This window comes from Argiope bruennichi, chromosome 3, assembly GCF_947563725.1.
Source record: "Argiope bruennichi chromosome 3, qqArgBrue1.1, whole genome shotgun sequence".
Lineage (NCBI taxonomy): Eukaryota > Metazoa > Arthropoda > Arachnida > Araneae > Araneidae > Argiope > Argiope bruennichi.
The window spans coordinates 30,822,908-30,838,326 of NC_079153.1; the positions used below are offsets into that span (position 1 = coordinate 30,822,908).

General features: G+C 29.2%; 2 protein-coding genes across 2 annotated transcripts in view; both read left to right on the top strand.

The window, feature by feature from the left end:
- Positions 1-1,404: 1,404 nt before the first annotated feature.
- On the top strand, positions 1,405-2,766 carry LOC129962799 (uncharacterized). The gene has a single exon (XM_056076795.1). The coding sequence runs from the start codon at positions 1,405-1,407 to the stop codon at positions 2,764-2,766; it is 1,362 nt and encodes a 453-aa protein (XP_055932770.1).
- A 3,176-nt stretch (positions 2,767-5,942) lies between these two features.
- Positions 5,943-15,419, top strand: part of LOC129964111 (uncharacterized) — a 54,561-nt gene continuing 45,084 nt past the window's right edge. The window contains exon 1 of the mRNA XM_056078796.1: positions 5,943-6,071. Within this exon, the coding sequence (XP_055934771.1) occupies positions 6,063-6,071 (9 nt within the window). The 5' untranslated portion in view covers positions 5,943-6,062. The remainder of the gene's footprint in view (positions 6,072-15,419) is intronic.

Here is a 15,419-nt window from a genome sequence, read left to right on the forward strand (position 1 = left end):
TGAGGAAAAAAAATTGCAGAATAGTAATAGAACTCTAGATTGACAAGATAGAAAGTTCAAAATAAAGTTTACAACCAAGTATACATAAAATATAACATACATTGTGCCATTATTGAAAATCAATGCTATTTTTCATGAAGTAATCAGTAATACAAAAATTCAAACAACAATATAATGAAAATTTAAAATTACATACGTTTAAAAAAATTGCAAAATATAGAGGGTTAAAGAAATACATGAGTGACTTGATAGAGAATCTAAAATAATGTAAAATTTATAAATGAATTTAAAATCAGATACGTAAGATTATTATATTCCTTATGAAACCTTATCATCATATTCATAGTGTTATAATTGAAAAAAAAAAAAAAAGAACAAAAAAAAATTGCTTTTGGATAGGCACTAATCAGAAATATATAAAAATGAAATAACAATGAAAGCGATATATGTAATTGCGAAAGTATGTGATTAATCAAGCATATATTGATAAATAGTACAAAACCATAAAGAATTTTATATGGCGGAAGCAACAAAAACAGTTTTAATATATATATATATATATATATATATATATATATATATATATATATATATATCAGATAAAATATCATTACATATATGTAATGATATTTTAACTCTAATTTCAATTTAATTAATTTTCATAGTAACTTCATTCTAAAATATTCTCTTATTTCGTGATCCAATTCCACTTTCTCTGCTTAATTAATTCAAGAGAAGCTTCATAAAATTGCTTAGTCAGCTAAACGCCGATATTTTCACACGCTCGGCGTGAAGGGGTAAAAATGTCCAGTAAGCACATTCTTTCTTAAAAGATCCCTGTGTTTCCCTTACATGTGATAGACATGCGTCAGAAATCCCTATCAGAATCTTAATAATATATTAGCACAGTGGAGAAATATTTTCCCTATCAAAATCTAAGGTTATATAAGGCGAGGGATAATTTATTGAAAATGATAATAAATAAAATAGTGTAAATTTTTATTTTTAATAATTGCAGTTTCAAAAATTTGATAAAATTAATCACTCAAATGATTAAAATTTTAATTTAAACCACTGCATAGAATAATTCAATTAAAATTATTTAGATTCCTATCTATACATATATATGCATAATTCTAGATAATGACACATTTAAAGTGTTAAACAAAAATCTAAACAAAGCAAAAAAAAATTACAGAATTAATAAAACAAATAGTCTAAAAGTATTTGCATACAATAATTAATTTTAAATAATATATATATGATCCAGGGTGAGTAGTGTGAAATGGATGCAAAAATTAAGCACTTTTAAGTACCTTAGCGAAATATTATCGATTAGAGCTGCCTGGTGGATATTTCTCCCGAAAAAATTTTCTAATAATTTTCTAATTAAACATTTTAAAAATGCGAAAGGCCATATATAACGCTACTGCCTTTTATTCAAAATTACCCCCAAAAGACGGAGTGCAGAAATTGCAGAAGTGCATGATAAATGTTACGTATCATGTTTTTGGTAGGCACGAACAATGCATAGAAGCATTTTGTAAGGAAGGAAAAAAAACTGAAAGAGATATGGTGGAGGATCTACAAAACAGTGGACTGCTTTTTATAGTAATGACTGCCATACAAAATTTGGCCGCCCATAGCAAAAGCTTACTTTTTGCTGCCGACAACAATTGTGTGGAGCAATTCAATGCAATTGTTGCAAAATTTATTGGCGGGAAAAGAATCAATTTCTGCCTTCGCAACAGTTACCAGGCTCGTTGTAATGGCGCAGTGATTTCACATAATTCCAGGAGTTTGATGTCTTCCGTTCATAAAAACATGTACAATACAAGTCCTGGAATTTGTGTGAAATCTTTGGAAAGAAAAAGGCAAAAAGAGAGGCAACAAAGAAAAGGAAAACTACATCAATGTAGAAAAACTTTATTCAGAGATAAAGCTCGGAATAAAAGTTACGGGCCCAGTGCGGAAAAGCCTGATTTGTTAGAACAGGAGTTTCGCCAAAAACGGGAGCAGATGATAAAATCTCTTCAGTTATCTGATGCTGAAGCTGCATCCTTAGAAAGGGCAACGATTGAACAGAAAGGCAGTTCGTTGTGGAGAGAGGAGCGTCGGAAGCGACTAACGGCTTCTGATTTTGGAATCATTTGCTGCAGAAAGGAATCAACTAGTTGCGAAAATATAATTAAAAATAAATTATATTCGCATTTTCTTTCTGCGGCTATGAAATACGGCCAAGAAAACGAGGTCAACGCTATAAGAGCCTTAGAAGAAAATTTTAATTTGAAAATCGAATGTTGCGGTTTATTCGTAAACCCAGATTTTCCATATCTAGCTGCATCTCCGGATGGGCTAATTGGTGATGATGGGATTGTTGAAGTTAAATGTCCAGCATCCTGCAAAAATATTTCTCCAGATGAGGCGATAAAAGCAAAAAAATTCCCATTCTGGAAATTAAACAAAGATGGAACAACAAATATAAATAAAAACCATAAGTATTATTTTCAAGTGCAGGGCCAGCTGCATATTACACAAAGATCCTTTTGTTTATTTGCAATGTGGACGGAGAAGGGGCAAAAAACAGAGAAAATAATTCGTGATCCAATATTTTGGCAGCAAAAAATGGAGAAAAAATTGACCTTCTTTTATTTTGACTGTTTGTTGCCAGAACTTGTTGATCCCAGATATCCGAGATCAATGAAAATTCGGGATCCTTCTGCTATTATAGAGGCCCAAAAGAAAAAAAAGGAGAAAGTACAATAAAAATGCTCCTGAAGCTTTTTGTTTTCTGGTCACTTTTATAACTGTAATTTTTTTGTATATAATTCATTGCTATTTAATATTTTTTTGCTATTTTGTATATAATTCGTTTTTTTTCTATCAATGTTTTATATATTTGATATTGTACATAGCATTTATCTTATTTATATATTTTGCAATAAATGATAATAAATTTTATTCTAAATGGAAAAGTAATATTGATTTCATCAGAAAAATAATTACAGAAATTAAATTCATTTAAAGGGTGGTAAGATATAAGAAAATCTGTATCCTCTTTTATTTACTAATATTTGAATATTCTCATATTTCTAAATACGTTTTCTTCAAAATCGCTATAATCTTTTCTCATAAAAGGAAATGTATGTGTATGTATGTATATTACATTTGTTCACTAACAATATCTTTATCAAAAAAAATTAAAAAAAAAACGTGTAAAATCGTTTTTTTTTTTTTTTTTGCTTGTTAACGATTAATATAATTTAATAGCTTTATTTTATGTTTCTGGTTCTGATTTTGCTAATATTTATAAAGTTACGATTAACTCCGTGCAAGTACTGCTAATTATATTAGTGGTTTGGGAGCTATTTTAGAAATCTTAAGTAAAGCTTTCAGAGAAATTTTCACGCATCGTTATCATTAGATTAAAATTTCAACAGCAACATAACAACAAAGTAATGGTTTTTTTTTTTTTGTTTTTTTTTTATAATCTATATTAGCATTTCTGTACCAATATATTTTTCTGTTGATCTTTCCTCCTATTCATGTATCTACATTGCTTCAATTTGGATAATGAGAAAATAATTGTATAATGGAACAAGGAAATGCCCTTAATGTAATAAATTATTGGATGTATAAGAATCAATGTTAGTGAAATTAATTATATTAGATGAGAATATAATCTGTAATGCGCATAAACAATGCTGAATGAGTAAGTTTTTGTATTAGTTGAGCTTTAAATACTTTCGTTTTTCAAGTTCCCATTTTAGCTGAGATTATTGAAAATTAGAAAGATGCCTTGCACAAAATGTGGAACAGTATAAGTTTTTTAAACTAGTAGTAAATGTTGCATGTCTATTGAATTTGAAGTTCAATATACACTTATGAGTAAGCGATCAAAAGCAAGCTAAGTTAATTTTATCAATCATAAATCTGGATTTTAAAAAGTATCTAAAACTAAGTTGATCACTGCCTTCATAAAAACTTTTTCTTATATGACAAAGAAACAATGTTTTTTAATGTGTATTGGCATTTGTGTTACAATATATTTTACAACTATTTTTCTTCCAATTCATGGTTATATATAAGTAATCATAATTTCTATTTTGAACGAAGCAACATTTCTACCAAGTTTTTTAATTGAATCTCACTAAACATTTTTTAAAATTTTAGTTACTTACAAATAAATAAAAAAAAATGGCTTATAAGGCATCAGGTATGCGACACAGTTTTGACTTATTCCGGATGTTAGAGAAATGTTTGCGGTCACTTTACTATTTTCTTTGTTAAATACAAGTGACCATATTATACATATTGTGAAATATTAAGAAAAGAAATCTATAGAAATTAGATTTAATTTTTTTTTAAAATTGTAACCCTTTTTTTATTTTTATATTATTTTTTTATATATATATAAATAAAAATTATTACAAAGCCAAGATGAATTTTCAGATTGAAACATTCTAGAATTCTGATACGAAATCCTGGCTAAGCGGATGAATGGTGATATTGGCAAAATCCAATAAATAAATAAAACAAAAGAAAAGAAAAAATCATTCAATCAATGGTTTAAAAATTTCGAAAACCAGGAGAAACTTAATCTAATATATGCATTTTACAATTTATTTTTTTCTTCCAATTTATGCACAATATCATATTAAGTTGGTTATATTTCACGTTTAGAAAAGCTAATTAATAGAATTTATCCCAACATTATTTTCAAAATAACTATATTTTTTCTTTTTAATATGGTACAAATGAGTCATTTAATTAAAATTTAGGATATTCTCTTTTTTGCGAAAATCAGGCAGAAATAGGAACATCCCAGCTACACAGAAACACCAGGTCATATCAAATACGTCTCATGAGTTGAAAAATTCACCTTAATTTTGTTCGTTTCCTTCCTCATTTAAGCTTATTTAATATTTTTTTTAAATAACTAATTTACTAATAAAATTTTAAAGAAAATTTATGGACATTTTATTAAAATTCGCTTTAAGTACTAAAACTATTGAGAGACAGGATTGAACCTATTCTTTGGGGATGAGTTCATAGGCACATAGATCTTGCCCGATCCTCCTGGATTGAAAAATTAATGAACGTAATTATTGTTAAAAATGAAATCGCGTCAAACGAAATACTATAAATATTAAATTATTCAATTACTCCTTCTAAATTTCAGGATTCTCTAATATTAATTAACAGAATTATGAAGAGCAATTAAATGCCCCAAAATCGAAGTACTTCAATAATTAATCAGTGCTGAGTTCTGTGTTCCAAGAGTCCTTCTAACATTCACGCTGCTGATAATCGTGTTTCTGTGCAAGCAGAGAAAATCTAAAATATCCAACTCAAAGAGTATCTTTTCCAAACAAGTTTGGGTGGGTCATGAACCCCACTAAACCCCTCTCCTGATGTACAAAGACAGTGTCGGGTTTCGAAAAAGAGTAAGGGAAAGTTTTATTGGGGCCAGTTCGGTGGGTCGGTTGACCTTCTGAGTGTCACTCTCTTCACACAGCAATATCTCCAAGGGACTAGGAATTCTTTTTTTGTTGGGTGTTATTCGGCTTGTCAATCAAACCTTTTAAGCCTCTTCCGTCATTAGTTTGGTCACCGCCTTATCCCCCCCCATCGATAGGTGGCGCTTTCGTCGACATCGGGTTTCTTTCTCTGTATATGGCACTCTTAACATTACATGATCGTTCTCTCGCTATCCGCTTCTAGTGATAAACGGGACAGCTGACGTCATATCTGGTTAGCTCTGATTGGTTGGCTAGACGATGCCATTCCCAACTAACGCTGTCACTCACTACATGGCGCTCAGTTCGATAGTGCACATTCCGCTAATGACTTCTAACTTTCGCATTTTAGAATGCCCCGATTAACATCAAGAATGTTTCTGTTACGTCCAAGAGAAACTGAAAACAACGAAAAGAAAATGAATGTTAAACAAAATTTATTACAGAAAATTGCTAATGCCTTTAAAAGCAGTGAAATACCTGACAAATCACAGTTTTATGCCGAAGAGGATCTATCAATGGAAAACATCACAATAGAAATAGATGGAGTGGGTGAGTTATCGTTTCCTCTTTCTGACGACTGCATAAAAAAATTAATTAATATTTCATCTAAAGCTCATTTTGGACGTGGTGAGCAAACTTTACTGGATGAAAATATTCGTAACACTTATGAAATAACATCTGACAAATTGCGCATTTCTTTTAACCAACAAGCTTTGGATTGCATGATGATTAAGTTACGAAATATATTAGGACTAAATGATAATTGTGTTCTAACGCCACATTTACATAATATGCTAATTTATAAAAAAGATCAATTTTTCGACATGCATCAAGATTCAGAAAAACTAGAAAATATGATTGGTACTTTAGTAATAGTATTGCCAAATGCTCATATCGGTGGAGATTTGGTAATCGAACTTGGAGAGAAGAATCATATTTTCTCATCTGAAGCTATAAAACCAATTAATGCTAAATGCATTGCTTTTTATGCTGACTGTAATCATAAAGTTGAAAAAGTAAAAGATGGCTTTCGCATTGCTTTAACATATAATTTAGTATTGAAGACCGAAGAATTGGTTTTACCACCTTTAGAAGACAGTCGATTATGTGAAGCAGTCAAAGAATATTTTGATTTGAAGGAAGAGGAGCAAAAGTTGGTTTGTTTTCTTAATCACAGTTACACAGAACATGGTTTGAAATGGAATATTTTGAAAGGTGAAGATCGTGCTAATAGTCTTGCTCTGCGATCAGTTGCTGAACAGTTAAATTTGATTCCTCATCTTGCATTAGTAGACATTAATGAAACTTGGCAAGCGGAAAGTTATGATGAGCCAGATTATTGTATATGTAAGACGATCACTTTATCTTTTTGGGTTGATTCTGATAATAAAAAGGTTCCTTTCTCAAAATGTGTTATTTCAGATACTGACATATGTTTAACCAAGGATACTAAATTATTTGAGCCTTACAATAAAGAGTATGAAGATTATACTGGGAATGCTGGTAATACAATGGATTACTGGTATAGACGTGCTGCAATTGTTTTATGGCCAGAATCTATTAAATTTTCTATGAATTTTAAGCTTGCCTACGATTGTTCTTTAGCAGAATTGAATGATTTATGTAAAGTGCCTGGAAATAAAAAAAAAGTGATGGAAATTGTCACACAAGCTGTAAAGTATTTACGTGAATCTTATCCTGCATATTTTTCTTATCGCAAACTTTCTGAAAATGATAGGAGTAATATTCTGAAGTTTGCTAATATTGCATTATATATTGAAAGTTCAGACATTTCATTTTCTTTATTATCAAATTTTAATTGGAAATCTCTAAGTAGTGATTTTGCAGAACAACTTGCTAATCTTCAGTTTAAGTATGGATTGCAGTGGTGCATTAATCTGTTAAACAAAATGAAAACAAATTGTTCAAATTTAAATGTAGATAATATTGATCTCATAATTAAATCATTTTTGGAACACAATGTTGATTCTTCAATTCTAAAATTGTTAGTAGATACTCAGTATGATGCGATTACAAATGAAATTACTTGCAACAGAACTACATTACAGGATTTTAAGAATGATTTGCCTAAGAGAATAGAGAAGCTCTATGAATTTTTTAAGGCTTGTATAGTTTCTAAAAACTTTGCAGTTCTTTCAGAAATTATCCAAATTGTAATATCTAACAGTTTACAATATCCCTTGATTAGTTTGGCAAATTTATATGTTAAACTTCATGAAAATATTGAAGCCGAAGAAAAAGTTCACTTTAAAGAATTGAGAAATTATGTGATTAAAGCTGTTGATCATAAAATTATATCAGGAAAGCAAAGTGTAGATGATTGGACTATAAATGCTCAATTATCATGTAATTGTGAAAAATGTGCAATAGCAACCAATTTTTTGCAATCAAAAGCAATGAAAATAAAAGTGTGGCCATTGCCAGAAAAATTTCGGAAACATGTTATGAATAGCTTTTATAATTCTGGTTTGCCTGTTAAATTAACTGTTGAAAAAACAGGATCTCCATATAAATTGGTTTTGGTCAAGACTGATGTATTGCACAAAAATATCTCAAAGGAATTTGAGGAGTTAAAATTATGCCAGTTGAAGCTTCGTGCTTTAAATAATTAATTCATGATAGTACATATGTTAAAAGAATATGTATTAGATTCTTTTAAGTATACTTTAAAAGAATATGTATACTTAAAAAGAAAGGGTGGGGGAGCGATAAACTCTTCTCTTATTCTTTTTATTTTAACTTTAGTGTGTTATCATTTTGGTAGAATTTGCAACAAATTTTTAATGTAATTATTTAGTTTTTACAAATAATTTAAAATGTACTAAAGCAAAAGTTAATTTCTATTTCAAGATTTTTCAGTTAGATAAAGAAAAACACACATAAGGGAATATTTCAACAGTCATGTTATCATTTTGACTCTTTTTTTTTCTAATAGATAAAAAAAGTAAGTTTTCCTTTCTGAAATAATTCAATAATGCAGAACCAGTACATTAATAGATAAAAGCATAATCTTTTCCCCTTTCCCCAATACTGACCAAAGAATAAAACCGTGTATAGAAAAATTATCTTTAATTTGTTGTTATTATTAAAAAGATTAATGGAAAATATCTTTTCTGATTATTTTTATTGATATTTTAAACCAAATACTTGTCTGCAGTCGTTTATCTTTGTCTCTTTTTGTTTTCAAGTACAGTTTTCAGTTTTATGCAATATATATACATCTATAAAATCTAATAAAAGGATTATTAAATTGTAATTAAAGTTGCATTATTTTTGCATATTCATTTAATTAAAGTCTTAAGGTAGTTTAAAATGAATTTTTTTAAAAATGCAGTTATAATTTTTATAAAATAAAATATTTTTTAAACACATATGAATTTGAGAAGTATTAAGATTATCCTTGTAAATACTTCTTGCAATAGCTTTTTTTTTTTCTTTTTTTGCATTGCTCAAAATGCATGTAAGCATTTTAAACCTTTAATCATCAGAAAATAATTTTTAATATATTTTAATTAATTTATAGTATGGTATTTTCAATTGATAGATATTTAAGCCCACAGGAATATAAAGTTTGCATTTAGTAATAAGGTGAATCCTGACTAATTGCATAAATGGAGTAACCATGGATGATCTAAAAAATTTGTCAGAAAACTATAAATTTGCTTAAAAATATTTTAGAATAATGTTTATTTACAATGTGGGTTAAAAATTGAATTGTGATTTAATAAACAGTAGATTCATATGCTTAAAATTTGTTGATTTTTTTTAAAAGTTAAAATGTTTTTCTTTCAAAACAAGAAGTAATTTAATAAAAGTTTTTTTTCTGCCTTTTAACATAAATAGCATAAACAGTTTGTTTGACAAGACTGCTGTTAAATTCACCCATGGAAGTTTATTTCCTTCTTTTTTCAGGTGTAAAAAAATTTAGATTAAGTTCATAAAGGAACATTCACTTAAGACATTAATAAAAATACTTGTAATTCTAGCAATAAAATTTTGCAACATACAATTATGTGACTGGAATAATTAATTTTCCATTTTATGCTTATTGATCATAACATTTAAAAACATTATAATGTGATAGTATAATTTTTGAAAGATTTATTATTATTTAATCTAGCCATATAAGCAATAAACACTTAAGTTCTAAGTTACAATGAAGTAGTATGGTACAAAATGACAAGTGAGAGGGGAATTCTTGAAAAAATAAATAAATAAAATGAATCTGGTGAGGCAGAAGTCAATACCTAACAAAAAAAATTCTGGAGATGCACTCGTTTTGCTACTTGTCGCCTTTTTTGTGGATTACTACCATTCAAAGATTTTGTGAAACAAATAATATCTATCTAGTTATGTTTGTAATATGAATTTAACTTAAAAGTAAACATAAAATTTTTAATAATTAACAAGAATTAAACAATTTTGTTTTAATTTTTGGAAATTATTAAAAATAATTTAATATTGTAGCCTGGTGGATTTCTTATTTTTTTAAGATAAAGATCCCTATAAGGTTATTTTTTTTCTGTCAGGATAATGCTTCTTGTTATTTTTTCTTATTTCAATAAACAACGCTACTGTTTACTATGTTTAAGACATAGAAAAACAGCATCTGCACTGTAACAAAAGTAGTTATATACTATATTTCTTTTTTCTATGTTATTGAAACGTCAATACTATCTTTTAGAAAGCTGTTTACTATTTGGATGGTTTGTTTGTATTATTTTTGTATTATATTTAATCAAGAATCAATTTATTTAAAATGTTAAAAAAAATTATTAGATATTTTTTGCTATGCCTGTATGTCAGGAAATGTGATAACTGTGTTTTTCAAATTTCTGTCTTTTTAATTGCTGATTATTTATAATGGTCTATAATAATAATTATATATTTCTTGTCATATTGCCTCTAGCTAGCAGAGATTTTTTTTTATTTGTTTGCTCAGTGTCAAATGTTGATTACATATGTATTCTTGTTATGGATATTGTATGAACAAAAAAATTAAAAAAAAAATCTTATTTGGAAAAGGAAAGTGTATTTTATCATATTGCATTTAACAGTGTTAAAATATGTGTTTAAGTAGCTGGTATTGAATGAACAGAGACTTTAGGAGCTGCCTTATTCTTTATTAATCTGAATATGTGTTAAATTTATTTTTATGCAGAGCTTAATATTAGAGTGATTTCTTTACCTTGATTTGTATGTTTTCAGTTATATACATTTACTTTAAAGAATGATTGAATTACTTCAGATATATTTTAAATAATGATATGTCAGCATCAGAGTAACAATGATTAATGCAGTACATTGGCCTCCAGCCAAGGTCTTCAACTGCACCTCTTGAAGTGATATTTTCTTGTGATTTCTTAGTCTCTCTTTGTAGTATAGAAACATGAGTAAAGAAGGGGGGGGGGGAATTATGAAAGAAAGATTTTTTTCTTTTTACATTAAAAACCTTCTTTTTTTTTTTTTTTTTTTTTTTTTTTTTAATATATAAAAGTATAAGCTAAAGAAAAATAAGGATATGTGAAAATTTTTAACAATTTTAATAGTCATTGAAACTTGGTATACATTTTTTAAACCTATGTAAGGTAAGAAGCTTTTCTTTAAAGCAAGAATTATTGTAATATTTTTATTAAAATAAAGATTTTTTTTTGTTTGAATTGTAGATTGATTGAGTGTATATATATATATAAAAGCATTTTTTAACAGTTGCGTGGTAGTTGAAAATAGAAGGAATTTATTTTGAAAATAGAAAGATTTAGAAACAAATAGAAGAAAATTTTGATTTGTTTCATTCCCGGATACATAATTTATACAGACAAAAAACGGTGAAAGATATTTCAGTCTACATCACGACACAAGAGCAAAATTTTTTCCCCTTCAGTGATTTTACGATGAGATTTTGATACATGTCAATTTAGGAAAGGGAAATTTAGGTATCATTAAAAGAATATTGCAAGCATTAAGGATTTATATCCCTTTACTCGGAGTGTGAGAAAATGCTGAGACAGCAGTTTTATAGAGTGTACGTACAATTAATTAAATAAAAAATTGGAAATTGGATCAGGAAATAAGAGAACATTTTAGTATGAATATGAGCTAAATTATTATAAACATTTGGAAATTAAGAATTAAATTTGATTAAGAGATTTCATTACATGCATAATATATATATCTCATCAGAGGTTTTACGGTCTTGTATAATGATAATTTTTATTTTTCATGCAAATATTGAGATTATTTGTAAGATTATTCCAATAAAAAGTCATTTGATATTATTATAGAAATTGTTTAGATGATGCAATAAAGTTTTCAATGAGATGTTGTTTACCGGAATGAGATTTTTTTAGTTTTCTTTAAATCTTTAAAAGAAGATTTAGAATAAATATGTAGTAACTTGACTATCTATTTATTTAAGCGCATTTATTCACATATTTTTTATGTATTGCATATAAGATTTTATCCATATCCTAGCTTTTATCCTGTTGCATAAATTTTTTTATGGAACTAAGTATCAATATCTTGCATATTGATTTCTTTGTGTGAAAAGGAGAGAAAAAACACTTTCTCATTACTTTGATTAGTTAGAAGAAGAAAAAAAACTCAATTTTTATGTATATTAGAAAAATGAAACTTTTCTCAACCATTATAATGCATATAAAAAGTGCTTAATTTTTGGGGACCCGCCCTAAAAGTATTTTATTTTCTCAAAAATTGCATAGAAAGCATTTTTTTTTTATTTGTTCACAGATATTGAATAGGATAAATGAAAACATAGTCATAAATCGTTAATTCCCAAGTGTATCGGCAAAAAAAAAACTGACGAAAGAGAATAGATTTAGGGGTTTCAGCACATATAAGGGCAACGTTGATACGCTCTTTTTCACCATCTCTTCGTTTTTATTTTCTCTTATACGTAGTATAGAGGAAGTATTGTAATTATCAAAAAATACGAACTCGACATTTTTATGAATCTACACGTTTTAGACTTAAAAACATATTTTTGGAAATTATCTGTCCACCTGTTTACGACAAAGATAATTCAAAAACACATTGAGTTATACAAATGAAATTTGTCATACGGTCCTTACACCAATTTTGTAGAGGTCTATCAAATTTTGTGTGAACTACATTCAGAGAAAATCTATCTGTTCGAATATAAATTAACACGATAACTATAATAAAATGAAGATAGCCAGATAAATTTCCGTCCTCAGATTTAACATCTATAATTAGACACCTTATCAAATTTTATGCCAGATCCAAGAAGGAATTGTCCGACGATCTGTACTTTCAGGAGTGCCAATGCCATAATTGAAAATAGTGCAATGCCATAATTGAAAAACGCAATGATTTAAATATATCACATTTGGTATGAGAGTTTGTGACTACAAGTGTATTATGTCACATTTTTGTTTCAATCAATTGGGAAAAACTTTAAAGCACAAATTCGATTTTTCCGATAATATTAATCACATGCAAGGGATTAATCGCCAAAAAATTTGACAAGGAGGCCCCGACATCGTTTGCGATTTCATGACTACATTTGCAGTGTTGTGTTACATTTTTGTTTCAATGGTTCTATCGAATTCGGGTTTTAGGCTCATTGGGAAGAACGCTTTTAAACCCCGAATTCAATTTTCGGGTGCCTTTTTACCTCATGTTAAGCATTTATTGCCGGATAACTTGCCAAGGTAGGATAGATTTGTGTCGAATAGCTTATAAGCCAGTTAACAGCTACGAAACACAAGCAATTGCTTTTGTCTTGTTACTAGGCCGTGAACCACAAGGTTCCAGGTTCTATCCTCGCGCATCACAATCCGCCACATTGGTGACCTCGGACGATGAACCTTCAACTTTCGTAGAGCTGTTGTGGCGCCATCTCCCCACAGCAAACCAAAGTCGTCAGACTCACTTGACGCAGCAACACAAAAAGCCGTCAGACTGACTCACTTGGCGCAATAGCAACCACTCACCCACACACGTTTACCATAACGCTTGGCGCTTCTGAAATGCTCAAATGGGTACAGGCGCATTAGACTCAACAGCGAAATCGTTCTTCTCACCTTCGACTCACTGGAGGGAGAGTACTGTGGTGAAAAGCTTATAAGTCAGTTAACAGCTACAAAACACAAGCAACTGCTTTTGTCTTGTGGTCTTGTTACTCGGCTGCGAACCACAAGGTCCCCGGGTTCTATCCTCACTCATAACAAACCACTACAGATTCATTAAAAATTCGGAATTTACGCCAAAGGTTAATATTTCGTAACTATTATATGACAGTGCCCATGGGTGGTGTTATCTGAGGTAAGTCTTCTTTTAGAGAGTATGCTAGAAAGTTTTGTGTAGACCACTTCTGCTGGTTTCAATAACGGGTACCATCGTATGTTGACATATTGGAATGGTTACTTTGAAGGGGCTGGAAGATTTTAGATAGTTTTTTTAAAGTGTCTGTGCTATTGCACTTCTACTTGGTCTGGGAGATATAGGAATCTCAAAACGAAAGTTCTAAATAACACGCCTAAAGCAATTCAGATTGATCGTTAAACTATATGATGCGGCAACTACATGAGAGATGAATACTAAAGTACGAGTTGTGGTTAACTGTTGATGAATAAAAACATAATATATTAAAAGAAATGAAATTGTTATGAAATATAGGAATTGCTCCAACTTATTGCAATTAAAAAAATCATTCGAACATCTTTTATTTTTAATGTTTTTGATGGTGAAGAATTTATTTTAGTTACATGCGGTAAATATGTGTTTAGTCCTTCATGGGGAAAAGGAAAATATATAGTTTGACTCCGATTGATGGAAAAAAGGTTAAACCAAGATGTGTTTACTGCGCAAAACATGTAGATATATTGAACATGATAAGCTGCTTGAAGAATACATATAAAAGGTATTTTTTGACAACGGATTCTAAAATTCTTCGCGCTTTTACGCATGCTTTAGGACGGGTTTAATTCGTCAAAATAGGGGTGAGAGGAAAGATGTAAGGAGGAGATATTTACATTTAACAATGAAATAAACTGTGATTACTCGCGGACTGAATTAAAATTATACGGTCAGAACCGACACAATGCTCACATGCACGTGGAAAAAAAATGAATAAAAAAGTATCTAATAGGGCGAAAATCAAGATTAAAGAATGACGGAGAACTCCGGAAATGCCCTCGTCCTACCGTGTCTCTCCCTTTAACGAGATAGAATCGTCGAAAAGGGGTCGTCTCAGAATATTGAAACGAACAGTATGCATGGCATTTTACTGCCTTTAGTCTTATTACAGTAAAACTTCTTTATATCATTACACATCAATTTGTGATCATCTTTCTCTTTAACATGTTGTTTTTGAACGACACACAAAAGGGATTTTACAGTGCGAGTTTGAATTGTAATTCATTGTGGTGCATAATTGCATCAATCGATTGCTTAAAATTCATTGTGATGAAATTTTAATTTGAAACCGTAAATTTTCAATGATCACGATTTCTTATCCGGGGTACTTCTTTAATGTCCCTATTCTTTTGAAAATTATTATTTATCCGACCAGTTTTACCAAATTTTTGTTTTTATATCTATCGAATATACATATATCTGTAGTTAAATTTAATTAATTACTAAATTAAAATTTAAAAGTAATAAAAAATTATACGACACCTTTATTCTTAAGGTTTCAGATTCTATTTTTAGCAACTCTCCCTTTTTCACTTTTTGTAACTTTTACACCATTTTTTTTTTTTTTTTGTTGCTGTTTTGTTTTATACTTAAATCTCTTTCTGACTGACAGAGCAACGCACAACCCTAAACCACTGAAGTTAGAAACGTGAAATTTTAGAGGAAGTTGTTTCTTCTTTGTTAGAGGTTCATTAA

Coding starts and splice junctions, on each gene's coding strand:
- LOC129962799 (XM_056076795.1), top strand. CDS start 1,405: ATGCGAAAGGCCATATATAACGCTACTGCCTTTTATTCAAAATTACCC.